The sequence below is a fragment of the Lygodium microphyllum genome, chromosome 10 (genome assembly GCF_053477565.2).
Source record: "Lygodium microphyllum isolate KBCC chromosome 10, Lygodium_microphyllum_v1.1.10, whole genome shotgun sequence".
In the NCBI taxonomy this organism is placed as follows: domain Eukaryota; kingdom Viridiplantae; phylum Streptophyta; class Polypodiopsida; order Schizaeales; family Lygodiaceae; genus Lygodium; species Lygodium microphyllum.
Window position 1 is genome coordinate 17,857,974 of NC_141144.1, and position 17,982 is coordinate 17,875,955.

The 17,982-nt window shown below is 40.2% G+C and overlaps 1 protein-coding gene across 1 annotated transcript in view; it reads left to right on the plus strand.

The window, feature by feature from the left end:
• LOC148029751 (Nucleotide/sugar transporter family protein) overlaps nt 1-12,325 on the plus strand; it is a 37,551-nt gene extending 25,226 nt beyond the window's left edge. The window contains exons 10-11 of the mRNA XM_087686063.1: nt 11,369-11,463; nt 11,563-12,325. Coding sequence (XP_087542189.1) covers nt 11,369-11,463; nt 11,563-11,680 — 213 coding nt within the window. The 3' untranslated portion in view covers nt 11,681-12,325. The remainder of the gene's footprint in view (nt 1-11,368; nt 11,464-11,562) is intronic.
• The last annotated feature ends 5,657 nt before the right edge of the window (nt 12,326-17,982 follow it).

A 17,982-nucleotide genomic window follows, 5' to 3' on the forward strand; every position in this document is an offset into this window, starting at 1 on the left:
ATTTAACATACTATTCATATTCTCCAAAAAATCCTTTGTTGCCTGAACCTTTTCCTTGTGCAGTCCTATTGCATGAGGAGCTCTAGGCTGAAACCCATACATTAGCATAAATGGACTATATCCAGTGGAAGAGTGCTTGACACTATTATATGCAAACTCTGCTATCGGTAAATACTATTCCCAATTAGTTTGTCTTTATGCTCTCAACATATCTTCAAGGATTTGGTTAACCCTTTTTGTTTGCCCATCTGTTTGCGGGTGCTCCACTGTGCTCATGCTAAGTTTAGTATCCAATTTCCTAAATACAGTACGCCAAAATTGACTATCAAATTTTCTATTCCGATTAGAAACTATATTTTTGCCGGAAGGCCATACAATTGGTATATGTTCTCTATGAACAATCTAGCCAATTTTGGTGTCTTAACATCAGTTGAAGTTGGAATAAACCTAGCCATTTTGGTTAACCTATCCACAATCACCCACACAGAGTTGTGCCCCCTCTATGTTCTGGGTAACACGACAATAAAGTCCATGGAGATACCCTCCCATTTTCCTGAAGGAATCTCTAATGGGTGGAGAAGTTCTCTCATTTTCAATCTTTCAGCTTTATTAACCTGCCATTTACTACATTTGATCATATAGTCAAGGACGTCCTTATTCATTCCAGGCCAATAAAATTGCATTTTAATAAGACTATAAGTCTTATTAACTCCTGAATGTTCCGCACTAGGGGTATCATGACACTCAAAGAGTATCTGGCGCCTTATTTCTTCATCTTTCGGGACACACACCCTACCCTTGTAGAGTAAATAACCATTATCAATGGTAAAATTCTTCCACTTGAATCCCATTTGAGCAACCCCTGATGCTTCATTTTCTTGTTGAACACCCTCAGATGTTCCTTCCTCAATGGAGACCCTTCCATTTGGATCCCTGTTTCCTATTGCTTCCCATATGTTGGAATATGCCGGATCATCCTAGAATTTTCCTTTTAAGGATTCAAGCAAATCGGAAGTGAATGGAGTAAAACTCAATTAATTTGTAATGGGCATTCTGCTGAGCGCATCAACCACTATATTGTACTTTCCTTTTCTATATCTTATCTCATAGTCGAACTCTTGGAGAAGTTCGGCCCATCTAGCTTTACGCCCTTGTAGATCCGGTTGGTCATTAAGCCACTTAATGCTTTCATGATCCGACAAGATCAAAAGTTTGGCACCATACAAATAGTGCCTCTATTTCTTCATTGCATGTACTATTGCATACTGCTTCCTCTCATAAACAGAATAATTCCGTTTTGCGCGGTTTAATTTCTTGCTTTCAAAAGCAACTGGTCGACCTTCTTGTAATAAGACTGCGCCTATTGCTCTATCACTGACATCAGCTTCAACCACAAATTGTTTATTGGGATCCACAATTAATAGTACTGGAGCTGTAGCAATGGCTATCTTAAGTTTTTGCAAACTTTCATTTTGGTCTGTTCCCCAATTAAAGATCTTCCCTTTCCCTTTAAGTTGGTCCGTCATTGGAACAACTATTTTGGCATAATCTCGAATGAATCTACGATAAAATCCAAATAAACCTAGGAAGATTTGCAGCTCTTCCAGGTTCCTTGGAGATGGCCATTCAATAATTGCCCTTACTTTTTTTGGATTCATCTTGATTCCCTCTTTCGAGATAATATGCCCCAAATATTTGACCTCCTGTGCGACGAATTTACATTTAGTTTTCTTCGCATAAAGGGAATGGGTTTTTAACAATTGGAATATTAACCGTAAGTGTTTCAAATGTTCTTCTCTTGATTTACTAAAGATCAAGATATCATCCAAGAAGACTACTACAAAACGTCCTAGATAGGGCCGTAACACACTATTCATCAGCTTCATAAAAGTAGCTGGTGCATTAGTGAGGCCAAAAGGCATCACCAAAAAATCATAATGTCCGTATCTAGTACGAAATGTCGTCTTAGGAACATCGTGGGCCTTAATTCTTACTTGATGATAGCGTGATCTTAAATCAATCTTTGTGAAGAATTTTGCCCCTTATAATTGATCAAAAAGATATTTCATTCTGGGCATAGGAAATTTATTCTTCACCATTATTTTATTAAGTGCTCTATAATCAACACAAAGTCGCATAGAACCATCTTTTTTCTTTACCAATAAAATTAGCAAAGTCCAAGGTGAATTGCTGGGTTGTATAAACCCTTTTTCAAAGTAATCCTTAATTTGTCTTTTGACTTCTTGGTGCTGTGTTTCACTTAGCTTATAAGGTGGTTTAGAAATAGGGTGTGTATCCCTATCTATGTCAATTGGGTGATTTACATCACCCCTATCTGGTGGAAGGCCACTTGGTAAATCAAAAGGAAACACATCTTTAAATTCATCTAACAAACCACTTAATTCATTATTTACATTCAACTCACAAACATAAGAAAATTGTTGCTTTATATTACAAAAAGTTAAAGTGTTCTGTATAAGAAGGAACCATAACATATATACCTCACAAGCTTCCTTCTTTATCAGCTTCTGAACTTTAAGGGAACACATCAAAGGGTTATCAGATACTTCATGTTCACCTTGAATCACAAAAGTCTTACCATCCCTTTCAAATTCCAGTGTATTATGATGATAACTATGCTTTAAGGATGGTTCCAATCCCCATAGCCACTCCCTCCCTAAAGCAATATCGGCTCTTTCCATATTCATAATTTGGAAATCAAGCTTATCTTTATATCCTTGGATCTCAATTTCCAAATTGGATACCATTGTATCCCATATTTTATTATCCTGACCTTGCATCATACGAACAACATATTGATGCCTACTCTTTTGTTGGGGAAGTTTCAATTTTTTGACAAGTGCATAATTTATGAAGTTGTGGATGGCAGAGTCATCAATTATGGCTCTAACTCTCTTTTGAGCTATCAATCCATGTACTCTAACTAAATCATGTGGCCCAAAAGTAGGCTGCCATATAGAAGTTGACATACAACACATGTGTTGTACATCCTTGTGCAAGACCTCTAAAGATTTATACTTTTCATGCCCCTTTAATTCTAGGGTTTGCACTACATGGATTTGTTTCTCTTTACCCTTGCCTTTGTCCTTATCCTTTCCTTTATCTTCCCCCTTTTTCCTTTGAGGGCAATTCTAGGTAGCATAGTTAGGAGATAGACAGTTGAAACACAACCTTTCTTTTTTGGCCTTATCAAAGTCATCTTGACTTAACTTTGGCCTTATATATTGTTTCTTTTCAAAGGGTTGTTTCTTACCCTTAAGGAATGGCATTTTCCTTTTAGATTTGCCTACAAATTTAGCATTTTTGGGGTTGTTCAAGAGGCTAATTTAACATGTAGTATATATTTTAGCTCAACATCCCCTCTTGGGTGAAAGAAATGTCAACCCAAAGTTTTGTTGTGTTTGTTTACCCCAAGGCCTCCCACCCTAAAGCAACTAGGGTATCGGACAAAGGTGCACGGTGGTTGCCCAATGGCCTACCAAGACTAGAGAGAAAAGTAAATCCAAAAGATTGAGTATTGATTTGTGTACTTGATATAGGAGTGAATGAAGGTGGAGATGTGTATGGAAGAGATGAAAGAGGTAGAGAGGAAAATGGTTTGTATTCCATGCCAGTTTCCACATCTGGATGGCCAGTCCTTTGTGAAGCTTCTGCCCTTCTTGCAAAGTCATTAGGCTGGTGCATTGAATCTAAAGGGAAAAACTTAAAATCACCTTTAATTTGTTGTTGAGCTTGATACATGAGGATGAGATTGTATTTGGCGTGTGAGATCTCGTATGGTCTATGGACTCCATGGTAGTTCGAAGACTCTCCAGCCATGTTGGAAGTTAAAGGAGCAAGTTGTGAGGCCCACTCTATCTCATGTCTTGATATGCTAGGCTGAGGAGCATCATGACGATGTGATGAAGACGTGTTCGAAGTCAACTTGCCCTTGGGTTATTCTTGCTTCTTGCGAAGGGCTTTCAAATCAAAGTCCAAGGTTTCATCAAAGATAACCTCGCTTTGATACCATGCGAAGAAATACTGTAATGTAGAAACATAAGTGATAGCACATAACAAAGTGTAAACTCAACAAAATATAGTTAGGGTTAGGATAACTTAGAGACAATGAACACTGTGAAGAACTGGATGAATGAATGAATGAATACTGAATATACAATGCTCATTGAATAAATAAACTATGTAGGGAATGAAAACTGTAACCTGAACTCTTGTGTCTAGAGGATTGAGCTAGAGGTATGAGATGGAGAGTGTGTTTGTGAGAGTGCGCAATGGAAAGAGGAAAGTGAACACCAAGAGGAATAAAGAGAGAATGAAGGGGCGAGCTAAGCCTCTAATCCAACTATGAGATGATAGCGAGGAACTATTGAAGGCACCATAAGTTGCATAGAAGCAATAGGAACGGAGGGCCAAGCAGCAGGGGATGATGGCTCGATGACGATGAAAAGGGTTAGTCGCATAAATGATAAAAGAAAGGCCCAAAGTAGAGTGGAAACGTTGAAGAAACTCCTCACGATCTTGGGAAGCTTCCTTTGAAACATAGAGGGCTAGGAAATCCACAATCGCATCACAAATATTGTCCCCTTTTGAAAAGGATGGAAGGTAAGAGGGAACCACCAGAGGAGATGGTGGGGGATGGGATGGAACTTGGGGATAAATGGTGCATAATCGGGAATGAGTGTGGCAATAGAAAGCTTCTTTGGAGGGCCCTGCATAATGGAAGGGGAATGGAGCATAGATAGTCCCCTTTCTTGCCAACTTGTCATAAAAGTGGCTCTTGTAGAAGAATCCTCAACAAAGATGGCCGGCTCGGTGAAGACAATGTGGGTCTCAAGACTAGGAAGGCCATAAATTGAGAGGAGAGAAAAGCGCAAGTCCGAAACATGTAGAGCCTTAGAAATGGAGCTCAAGGGACAATCAGACAATAGAGACAAGGTGCCAACACCACTAATAGGCATTGAAGAAATATCAATAGTAGTGATGGTATCCTTGGACAGACGGAGATCCTGTAACAAATCACCTCGGGGAGTCATATGACTTGATGCACCACTATGAACGAGTAAGGGCTGCTCAGAAGACGAGACACAGTTACTTGGAAGGGGGAATGGGAATGAGACCCCGTGGAATGGGGGAACATCCAAGGTCGAGAAATGGGAATGGGGGGAACGACACATGTCTTAAGTGCCCCAAATATGCCTTGCATGACCCAAGTTGCCGTAAAGAATATTCCTCTAATTGCTCCAATACCCTGCAATGCTCCAAATTGATCCAAATGTCCCAAAATTGACTCGATTAGCCCCATAGCTCCTAAATGCCCTGAATTGCCCCAATTATTCCAATTTCCCTTGAAATTAGACAATATAAATGGATGATTACCTTGGAATTGAGGATAGGTTGAGAATTGATCATGATTTGCAAGAGTTGATAATGCATCAAATTTAAACTTTGCATGGACTCCTGATTGGCTTGTGGGTTGTCTTGACACTTTGAATCTTCAACCACAAAGAGAGAGAGAGAGAGAGAGAGAGAGAGAGAGAGAGAGAGAGAGAGAGAGATTAGTGTGTGCACATTAGGCAATGGAGATGGGTGAACATGTGGTAGGAGTGTGACATAAGCAAAAGGGAAAAACTAGAAAAAACGTCAATTTTTGGTCAACAGGCTTGGAATGGCCGTTCCAAATAGGGAACGGCCTTGGGAATGACAAGGAATGTTCCTTGGCCATTTCACCTCCTCGGAGCGTTTGGAATGTGTTAGGCCGTTTCTACAATCTGGAATGGCCGTTCCTTGTTTCTATAGATGAGATAATCGAATAAGGATCCTTCACCTGATAAATGTGTAGAAACACAAGCTTGGTGGAAATAACAGGTGATGAAGAAGAGGTAGACAAAGGCTTTGATGTAGATCCATCCTTTGCTCTTGGACGAAGCTGAGGATATATCCTTCAATACTTGTCCTCGAGGTGCGAGGCCTTCCCACAATGAGGACACGTGGGATATCCTGTATGTTTCCTCATAAAAGGTGTATCATAGCTGAAAGATGACTCCAACTTCTTCCTTTTCCCTTTTTTTTGCTTGGCTTATTCTGTACCTATAGATAAAGCCACATATGCATAGCCATGTGCATGGGCTCTGCAAAAATTTGGCTCATTGTGACGTGCATCTTGCCCAAGCACCAATGGGACTAGCTCCTTCCAAGTGAGCATCTTCCAGTTATGAGAAATGAGAAGATTGGTGTAGAACACATCATATGTTGGTATTTGGCTCATTGTGATGTGCATTCTGCTCAAGGATCAATGGGACTAGCTCCTCCCAAGTGAGTGTCTACCGGTTATGAGAAATGAGAAGGCCGGTGTAGAACACATCATATGTTGGTGACGAAAGATGTGAGGGAAGTGTCATAGCTAGGTCCTTTGAAGAAATGCATGTACCAAGGGATGGAAGCTCATCTTGAAGCTCCTTCATCTTGTGGATGTGATCCCTCATTGTAGGGGAATCTGCAACAAAAAGTTGCTGTAGCTTCAACTCAAGAGATAATTGATGCCAAAATGTCTGGATCTTGAAGAGAGATGCCAATCTCCTCCAAATCTTTGTAGTAGTGCAGATGCATCTAACATGCATGAGTATGGAATTTGTACAACTCAAAAAGAGAAAAGAGTGGGCTGTGGCATTCAACGGATCCCATAAAGTTGTCAAATCCATGGTCATGCCATCATGAGGATCTAGGCAGGTCAGGATGTAGGGACAAAAACAAAATCCCAAAGGTCACAGTCATTGAGGAGACACTCCATGTGGCATGACCATAGAGAGTAGGTGGTCTCATCTAGCTTGTGCGGCAGGTAGAGAGGGTAGGACTGGCATGTGCTCAGTAGGTGCCATCAATGCCAATTGGGTACTCGAAACCTCGGAAGAAAATAGCGGGAAAGTGAGAGAGGACGGTGGTCAGTCCTCTCGACCCACACGATCCCCCATAGCATATGTATCAGTTATAGATGTCCTTTAAGAAATACTTGCAAGAAAACAAAGAAGATGCTGGAATTTGGCTGTATGAAAACAGGCTGCCTAGGCTGCTATGATGCTGCCCAATTAAGGGGGAGACCCCCAACAGTTGAATGTAGGAAGTACACGTGTTTGTCCACTTGAAAAAGGGTCGCCTGCACTTGGAAATGACTTGCCAACAGTTAGGAGCTACCGCCCAGCAACATGAGAGAGCCAATTGCCTGAAACGAGTGTTGGACTGAAGGGCTGCTTGCAAAACATAGAGGGGCAGACCAGAGAATAGGTGGCCTAGCTTGTTAGAAGGCTTCCCAGCAATGTATGAGGCAAAACGTAGATGCGCAGCCCCCAAAATTGACGATGAAGATGATTGGAATCGTGAAGATCTTCAGCTTCCACGCATGGCTCTAATACCATGTGAGAGTGGCAAGTGTGCAACAGAAAGAGGAAAGTGAACATGGAGAGGAGGAGAAAAAGAGAGAACTAGGAGAGAGAAGGAACAATGTGATTGCAATGGCTGAAGGTACAAGCCTGCAATAGTTAGCCCCAACATGCAGCTCCACATGTCAGTGTGGGCGTGAGACAGTAGTAGGGGGATGAGAGAATGAGGAGGGCTGGCTGATCACAAAGGATCAATGATGGATAATGGATGATGAGAGTGGGAGGGCAGGCTGCCTATATAGGTACAAATAAGAGGCAAAACCCTAAATGTGGGCAAACCCCTAAAAATGACCAAAAGTGCACAAAAAGAAATGCACTAATGTGCCCTCCATCTAAAGTGTCTAAAACACATAAAACGGTAGATAAATACAATGTCAGAGCTCCTAATGTCCTTATTTGACTCAGATTGAGGCTCATAGGGAGGAGATGACCACACAAGGCACACTTGACTGCTAACAGTGTCATACTCCTAACGGATCCTGAATTGCAGCAAGCTCCATTCTCTCATTATTGCCTACTAGTTTCAATAATCTTCTGCCACATTCTCACACCCTCATTGATGCACATCAGAACATGCAAGGTGTTTCTGTAGTAGCATTGTATTCAGCATTCTTTCTCAGCTCAATGCAGATTTGTCCTCTTCCATTGTGCACTCTCACATGGTATCATCGCCAAACGAGAGGAACTAGAGCTTTGAAGAGGAGACCTTCACAGAGTGCTGCTATTCAAACCCAAAAGTAGCATTTAGAGCCTAGAAGAGCTTCTTACCACTGGGTGTTCACAAAACTATTGAGCTAAATCATCATCTGCAACTATAATTTCACTGTTGGCTGCCGTACATGCTGCCATGTCATCAGCTGATACTGCATTGACTATTTTTCTCTCTCTATGCATCGACATTGATCCAACACATTATCTACTGCATTTGGTGCTGTCCCACATCTTGGATGCTGTCTGATCAGCAATGAATGCTGCTGTTTGCTGAAATGTTGCCGCTAGGACTGCCATGTTGCAAAAGACAAAATGCACGACTAAACTAAACAGTGTGACAGAGACTAACTCTAGGTTGGAAACTGAAATGCAAATATAGAGATAGTCAGATCTCCTCTGTCTTTGTCAAATTCTTATAGAGCTCACAACTAGGAGATGACATGTATGGATACATTGAATACTAATAGTAGGATCCTCCATTTAAGAACAATCATGTGGCGAGTGTCGATGACAAAGTATGATTAGGTAAAGGGAAAATTGCTGAAGAGAGTGTGGTAGCTGCTTGGAATCTTGAGTGGGCAAGGAGTGCTCAAGCTCCGCTTGATGAGGTGAAGGGGAATCATGCTATACAATGTATAGTTTTTCATTTGGAAAACTGCTGAAGAGAGTGTGGTAGCTGCTTGGAATCTTGAGTGGGCAAGGAGTGCTCAAGAATGCTCCACTTGATGAGGTGAAGGGGAATCATGCTATACAATGTATAGTTTTTCGTTTGGAGAAATACCTATAATTATAGGTTTTCCTCCATTTCAAATTCCCAACATATATACACAATACAATGCAAAGGGGTGCTGCCGTGTAAGGGAAATTTCAGTTTCCCTAGCACCCTTTCACAATGATAAAAATAATGTAATGAATCCAAAGTGTAGATATAATAGGAAATAAATCCCGGATGCTGATGTTAGAGACAAAGACACAATGGGAAAACTTGAATATAGCATCGATCAATTGTCTTGTCACACATCATAAACTTGAATGTATCATCTTGTCACACATCATAAAGTTGAGGGAAAGTAGAGTAGCACAAGACAAGTGTCCAGCCACATGTCATGAAGGGAGAGAAGTGGTGGGATGCTTGGAAGCGTGACACTTGTCTCTTCTTTATGGCATTTGTTGTTGGGTTGAGAATTGTCAAGAAATAGAAACAACCAAATTTAGTAAAACTGTTACAACAAATACTAGTTTTAGAATGTCATCCCTATTTTTTAGGATTAGCATTTTTAGCCGAATTCGAGGCTTCAAAATTTTATTTAGAGACCCCTTAATATGGATATTATATGAAAGCTCTGTTCAAGTACATTAAAGATGGTCCTAGAATCCTCATTTGAGTTTTCCATACAAAGATATGCACATTTTAAACTTCCAGTCTACACATGCACATTATGAAGACTTTTCATGATTGTGCCATCTTGCTGATTATAATGATCTATTTTGGTGTACCTAGCCCATATTTTAAGGAATTAATACCTTCCATGTGCCAATTTGACCTTGATGTGCTTGAGTTCTAATCATAGGTGCCCAATCAAGTGGTATGGGTGGAATTGTGCACTATCTTTCTTCTAACCCATTGTGTGGGTCCACCATAACCTGTGACCCCTCATTAGTGGCCAGCTCTAATGCACTTTTCTAGATTCTATGGAGTACATAGGAAACAAATTTAATAAGTAATTGACTATCCAATAATAAAGGAAAGAAGTTCTTTTTCTATTGTATTGTGACACTATAGAGGACCATTTGCTGCCGTGTTTTGGTTCTCCTCCTCCATCACCTACGATTGCTGTCACTAGTCATTCTCATCATTTCAGCAAGAGGCTGCATTTTTGGTTCCAGGATTGCTATCAACATCTTCATCAGTTGCCTCCTCTCAGATCCTCTTTAGGTAGCTACATTTTGCTGCTAGGTGCTTCGCACACCATCAGAGACTGTCGGCGGATTGTATACTGCTATGTTTCCAGTGCTAGAGAGTGCTTTGTTTCAACATTTGGTCTATTGCTTTGCTGTTTTCAGCTCTCTAAATCAGTTTTCTACTGTCTAAATTGGTTTTCTACTCCATCAGTGGTGGTTTGGAGCACTTGGAATTCTCAGAGGATGCCACTCCCCAACACTCTCACTTAGTCTTTTTCCACGAGGCACTAATTGTTGGATAGGCTCCGCTCCTTGAGTACCCCTTCATCTATATCTATTTCCTTCATTCATTTAGCATTCATTCATTCACCATATTCTTCTTTTGTTCCTTTTGCATTCTGTTAGTTATTTATCACTTATGTATGTGAACACACTTTATGGTGTCTTGTGTTAGGGTGTGTAAAGGTGCAGACACTCTCTACACCACTAAGCATTTAATAAGGGTCAAATATTTCGGTGTGTACCGTAGTATTGTTGATCTCTTCAAAAGTAGTCTAAAGGCTGGATTTTGCATTTTCATGCTGGAGTTATATTTTCAGACTTGGTGTAGGGATCCATGATTCTGAGGCATTTGCCTGAGGATTTGTTGTAATGTGCTTAGAAGCAATAGTAACTAGTCCTAATACCCTTTTGTCTCTCATCGATGGTTGATTATATTTACATATAATTGAAATGCCCAGGCACCAAATGGATGTGTGAAATGCCCTCAAACCAGAGATTACACGAGGCAATTTTGTTACTCTGTAACAAATTCAGAAATTTTAGCATAATTGGCAGATTGAAGACATTAAAGGAGTTGTATGTCGACGTTTAATTTGGAGTTTGGATAGTTCTCAACCTAATCACTACATTGAGGGCCAATAAAAGTGACTCTCTTTAGCAACTCATCAAATGACACCTACACACACGTTGCAGTATGTCCTTTTTTCTCTGAGAGGAGTGGGCTCAAAGTGTAATGCTATTGGCGCGCGTCATTCCCAATCCCTTTCACTAGAGTTCCTATTTTTAAAGCTTGCTTACAATGAACTCAAATAATACTTGTTTGTACTTCTCTGTATCCTCCATTTGTTGAGCATTGCTTCTTTGTACCTCTCTGATGTAATATTTGTTGATTCAAACCATAAAAGTAGCAGCAGGTTCTGCAAACAACTGTCTCCTTCCATGGCCTATTGATTTTGCATGTTTCAAGGTATCATTTTTGATATTGTGACTAATTTTGATAGAGAGCCATGTTGAATTAGGTGGCTGTCATCTTTCTTGGTGACCGTTTCACAACTTTGAAAGTAGCTGGACTGGGTGTAATTATGATTGGTGTATGCTGGTTCAATTGGTTCAAGTAAGCCTCATCATCTTCTTTCACCCATTCTTTGTCCTTAATTGATAAGATCAATGCAGTGTGGCATGGAACTTTTAACAACGTTGTATGGTGTATCAGGTACCGTAAATTGAAAGAAAGCAACCAATTGGACCAGGTTGAGTTTGAAAAGTTGCCTGTCCGCTATGTACCATTAACAGGAAAAAACAATGATGATGAGGAGATGCAGCCATTCTAAGAAAGGGTATCTCATATCTATTAACATTAAATCAAGAAGAGGTTTTTGCCTCTTGTTGGTGTAGGGGGCAAACTGTCGATTGCAGCCCGTTCATCTGATTTTGAAGGACAAAGCCAGCGGGATAAAGCATTGCAGTTTGCATTTGATTCTAATGGGATATGCTGGAATCATATGCAATTTGGAATTTTCACTCACAGCTATCATTTGATACTTCAATTATGCTTAGACAGGTAAACTTGCATGTTCTCAATGCAGATGTGCAGTTTGGGAAAGTGCTTCATCAGTCTGTGCTGTGTGCTCTCTCAGATCAGATCTGCAAGCACTCCCAAACTAGATGGAGATGAAATGAGCAGTTACGACCTAACAATGTTGAAGCTTCATGATGGATCCTTGTATTATTATGCAATTGTGGGTGCACATTGATTGTAATCATCAGGATGAGCTTCTTAATAAGAAGCCTTGCCTTAAAAGTGCTTGATTTGGGGTATCCATTTTGTCCAGTTAAAGAATGGACTTTAGTTCTTTTCCTTGTCTGATCCTGGCTATTTTAGGTGTTCTATTCATTTGAATGAAACTGTACACTCGTATGAGATTATTGCTCTATCATTATCATTCTGATGGCAAACTTCTATTAGATTACTGGGGTGTTTATGAGATTTTCACTTGTAGTTACCAGCAATTCTCTGAACGCTCAAGAGTAACGTGGGGAAATGTGGTTATGAATACGACTTGGAAATAGAGCAACTAAAGGATGGATTGCATGCATCATGATTTTATATCCTTCGTGAAACTATATTCCATTTCTACTTAGAAGGGTCTACATTTGTTTCAAAAGAAGATGCAGTAAGTATTGTACTTGATGGTTGGTATTCATCCAGACCTTTTGCACCCAGCCAGAAGGTAAGTACACTTCAAAGTAAGGATTATGAAGCTGTGTTATATCTTGAAAGCTCACACATTCTCTCAATTGGGCTGCTGCACTCTGGCAGAAGGTTCTACCTGTTTAGTTCTATCTTGAAGCTTGCCTTCTAGACTCGTGCAAAATGATAAAGTTGCAAGTTGTTATGGTAGGGTAGATTCAAAGTGTACTATTAGGAGCCAATTGATGTATAACAAAACCACTCCACCCATGTACACACCCACATGCTCAAACCAGTTGAGCTCTATCTATTGTGTAAAGGCTTTGTTGTTGCTTGGGCTTGCTGCTAGAGCTTTGCTATCTCCCCATTATAGTCACTGCTCTTGCTTTTCCTCAGCTGATCCCCCCTTTCCAGTAACCTTCCTTTCAGCTTCTTTTCGCCAGTAGCAAGTACAGGTGGTTTGAGGAGAAACAAACTTAATGGCAACCTTTGGTCCGCTGCAAGTCTGGTGTGCAGCCCAGTTATCCTTGCATGTGATTTTCCGGTGGAATTACTTTAAATGGTCACATGGAGAAGTCTAGGGTGTTGTCCTCAGGTTTATATGTACTCCACTCCTCTTTTTGTATCATGTCATATCTACTTGAAGAGATTGAGATCGGATGCATTGTTGGGTCTATCAACTAAGTGGTTTTGTATGATATGTCTCATGTTTTGCATTATGGATTTCATTGCATGTTAATGCATTCTCTCAGTTCTTGTATTCTCTCTTTCGATTCACATTCTTATTAGTGTCAGTAGTGTGTTGATCTTCTTATTGTCACGTGATATCAAATGATCAGTATTGGCGGTTTTGCAGCTTTCTGTGCTATCATTACTGCATACTATTATTTTTGACTGATTTTGGGACTGAGTGTGTAATGTTATCTATTGTTGGAGGTTTTAGAACCTTGCATTTGTTGTTCCTGTTCCTTTGTCTCATCTTGGTGACTTGTATATTGGCTGGGTAGTGACCTGTTCTTACTCGCAAATCTGGCAACCTTACATTTTGACTGTTGCTAGTGTTGTGGGGTACTGGTACTGGTTGCCAAGGTGGTAACATTGGGTGCTTGTTTGTGATCCTGTTTGGACCTTGCATTGTTGTATTGACTTGCTCTGGACTACAATAATATGCATTTTTGTTGATTTGAACATTATCACACTTGCATTTTGCCTTTTCAACTTAAGAAAGGGTCTCATGTTGGTAGCTGTGATCTCAGTATACTCACTGCATTATTGGACTAATCATTGTGGGTTTTTTTGTCTGCTTATGTGTATGCAAAATTCTTTGAGCTTTGGAACTTGTGTTGTTTGGGCTAATTGACCACAAGTGCTTCAAGTATTTTTGTCTTTTTTCTCTATCATTGTTTTGAAAATACGATTGTTCCCTTCGATTGGCTGGAGTTTCTCTCGCCATGGCCTAAGCTTGATATCTTGAGGCATTTTTCTTGAGCTTGGAGATGGGGTCATGTTGTTGTAGTGGTGGTCATATGGAGTGATCTATGATGGTGATGAATGCAGAGAGGGTCACTAGGCTCTTCTGTGGCGTGGTCGGTTTTGGTAGGCTATTGGATGGTGGTTGTATTGATTATTGACCCTTTGGACCAACTCAAATGGTGTTTTCATGTTAGGGAGAAAAGTCAAACTTCTCGAATGGCATGGTTAGGTTGGACTAGAGCATGTGTATTTGCACATGAAAGTTATGAAATTCTCCCATCTCCTCTTCATTGACACTTATTCTCCTCGGAGTGAGGGTACCCTTGTCTTTTAATAGTGGAGTGGCATCCCTTGCAAGTTCCCGAGTTAGAGTGGTGAGAAGGTGGTGGTTGGGCCTACTCAATAATGTATAATGTGATGGACTCTCAGGAAGTCTTTCTACATGCACTAGTAAGCTTGACGATTCAAGTCCTAGAGTTAGTTTGTTCTAGGTCCATGATTGAAGGTGTTGATAGTGAATGTAGTATCACTCCATGATTTTTTTTCACATGGGAGGACACTTTGGTAGTTTGGTCAAAGGAGAGGAATCCATTGCCATGATATGCTTTTGTGGGGCTAGTTGAGACATGTATCAAGATTCGTCTATTTCTACTTTTTATGATCAAGGTTTGAATATGAATGATATTGACTTGGGTGGTGCTTTTTTAGGCGTTTTTTTGGACTGGAGTCGTATCCTAACATTCTAGTTTTGGAGCATTTTTGGTGGTGCATTTGAGAACATTAGGTGTCTCATTTGAGCTTCACTTGCCATTATTCTATGTTCTATGATAATACATGTTTTGGGAATATCAATGCAGTGGTATGGGATGTGGGGTTGGTCTTTAGGGGCTTGTTCTGGTCATTGTATACTTTATTATGCAGACCACCCATGATTTAAAAGGGTATTAATAGTGGGTTGGCTTATTTGTTTAGGTTATTCTTAAGGTCTACATATGCTCCACTACATTCTTTCTATCATGTCACATCCACATGGAGAAGGAGATTGGAGGCATTGCTTGTAAATAAACATGCCATCACCATTGCTATTTGTGCAGTACATCTCATGTCTTAAAGTCATGGATCTCATTGCGTGCTCACTCATTCTTTGAATTCTTATGTTCTCTCTTTCACTTTCCATTCTTTATAATGTTCAAAAGTAGTTTTTTTTCGCTTTTATTGTTTTGGTCATTCTTATATGTGCATCTAGCATCGTCTTAAAGTTATGGATCTCATTGCGGGCTCACTCATTCTTTAAATTCTTATGTTCTCTCTTTCACTTTCCATTCTTTATAATGTTCAAAAGTAGTTTTTTTTCGCTTTTATTGCTTTGGCCATTCTTACATGTGCATCTAGCATCTTTCACAAATGTGATGACAGCAGCAAACATTGGAGTTTTCCCATGAGCATACATCTAGTATCTTGGAATATGAATTGCTTTCATTTTAGTGGAGTGCGTGGCTCCAAGAAGTTGATGTCCAATAGGAGCTATGATTGGCCCTCACTTGATGTATCGACATTTTGTTACTTCACGAGTAGAAGCTCTCCTCTTCTTAGGTCAAAAGAATTGGGAAGGTGATTTTAAGAGGTTCATTTATCTATTAGTACTTTATTAGTATCCATGGAGGAATGGAGAAGTTTGCACTTCGATGAGCTTGGATCTAATATTTTAATGTGCGAGACCATGGAACCATTGTCATAGGATGAGCCCTATGGGTCAAACTAGATATATGAAGCTAGGATAATCAATGTCTATGGGCCAAAAGAGGTTGGAGTACACATCAATTTTTTGGAGATAGGTGGTGGTCAATCTACTTGAGCTTGCCTCTTCCATTGTTGGAGGTGGCTTTCAAGAACATGGAGACCCTAGATGATCATCAAGGCATAGGTATAGATTGCGAAGGTATTACAATGGTGAGTAATAGCTTAGGAGGCATTCCTTTTTGTAGCGCGGGCCAAAGATGTATAAATAGACCCAACCTTCCCTAAATTTGAGAGATCTCTTGACTTCTTTGGAGGCTATAGGTATTTGAGAAGTATCCTATTAGAGTGACTAAATGGGTTCTATGTGGGTGACTCAGGTAGTGCCCAAGGGGTAGATTGGGTAGTTGGTAGGGACCTCACCTTTAAACACGTATCTTGTCCTTCGATCTAATGTTATATCGTTAGCTTGACATATGAGTGTGAGGAGGTGCCAAATTTTATAGCCAAAGATTGCTTGACTTTTCCAAGGGCTATAGGTCTCTAAGAGGTATCCTGTTAGAGCGATTGAATGGATTCTATGTCACTGACTTACGTAGTTCCCTAGGGGGTAGATTGGGTAGTTGGCAGGGATCTCACCTTTAGATCATGCCTTTATTCTATCTTTGTACACACCTAAATTTTTCTTTGACCAACACTCATGTTATGAAGGATTGCAAAGGAGGCGGCGCATACCTGAAGAGAGTCAAGTAGGATGTTCCAAGGGGAGGTTGTTTGTGTGAGGTTAGTATTGGGAGGAGGAGAGAACTTTGCAACGTGATGTGGAAATCATCGAGAGGGTGCTATAGAAATTCCCCAAAGAACACATCCTTCAGACTCAAGAGCTACATGCACAAGCTACCTTTGCTAGCCTAGATGATAGAATTTGAGTATTTTTTTACACCTTAGTGCCTTTTAGACATGGAAAAGACAATGGTATGTGCAGATACTTCTTCCAAATACATCAACCTATTAGTTCATGGGAGTAGATTCGTAGCCTCAAGATAAGTATGGAAGAGTTAGGTTTTCCATTGAGGAGGTGATCATGTTAGAGATTGGCTTCCATGGATATCTTTTTCAACAGTAGATGGTATTTGTTCATGTGCTTTATTGCAGAGAGTAGGTGTGGGATTGTATCCTATCTCTACTATGGATAAGATGGTTATACCCTTCATAGAGAGTAGGAGTTGCTTCAAGCTGTCTAGTCACAACATGGACAAAAGTACCTAGAAGAGGATGTGATCTCTAAGCCTTTCAGTACCTTTTAGGAGGAGGCAAAATGATCACTTGTTGTAGGCCTTTCAATAGATCTTTAGCTCTCGGTGGATGCTAGCTAGCTTGCTCGTAGTCTAGTGTATCTCTTCCCCAAAGGGGGGCATCATTTGGAGCTCACTCACAGTGGTGTCCGATAATCTTGTTGTTAGTGGCCTATAGAGATATTTGAATAGTATCTTCACCTTCTTTGAGACTATAGAGTGATTGTATTGCTCTATTTTGAGAAGGCATATGGCAGGGTTGGTTCAGACTTTGTGGAGAGTACCATGACCTAGTTAGGCTTTCCTTGGCAATGGATTAGTGGTGTTAGGAACTTTATAGGTTGACCATCAATAGGATGCTATAAGAGGGTAGAAAGAAGCAAGTTTGGCCATTAGTAGGAGAGAGAGAGAGAGAGAGAGGGGGGAGGGAGGGAGGGAGAGAGAGATGTTTCTTCTTCTCTTTCGTTTTTCTATTCTCTTGGTAGCATTGGAGGTGAAATGGATAGGATGCAAATTGGTGGCTTGAGAGCTTGATATGATATACCTTTGACTTGTGAGACCATAAAGCTTTCTTTTGACGTAAAGAATATAATGAGAAAGACATGATTGACGAGTCTACTACAACCTTTGAGTCTTCTTTGCTTTATCTCATCCATGGAGAGGCATAGATGGTTTGGAGTTAGAGTACAAAATGATAGATAAACCATTGAGGAGGAAGGAAACTCTTTGAAAAAATAAGAGTTTGTTAAAGTCCCATTGTTGTATGTAAGCCCAACATAATTTATTCTATCTTTAGAACCAAGATGGAATCCTATCTCTTTGTGGTTGAGTGTACTCTCATAGTATCTAGGAATAGGGTTCCATGAGTGCTCAAAAGGATTGCCCCTTTACTCTTGAACTAGAGAAGGCATGGCTTATAAAAAACATGCATAATTAG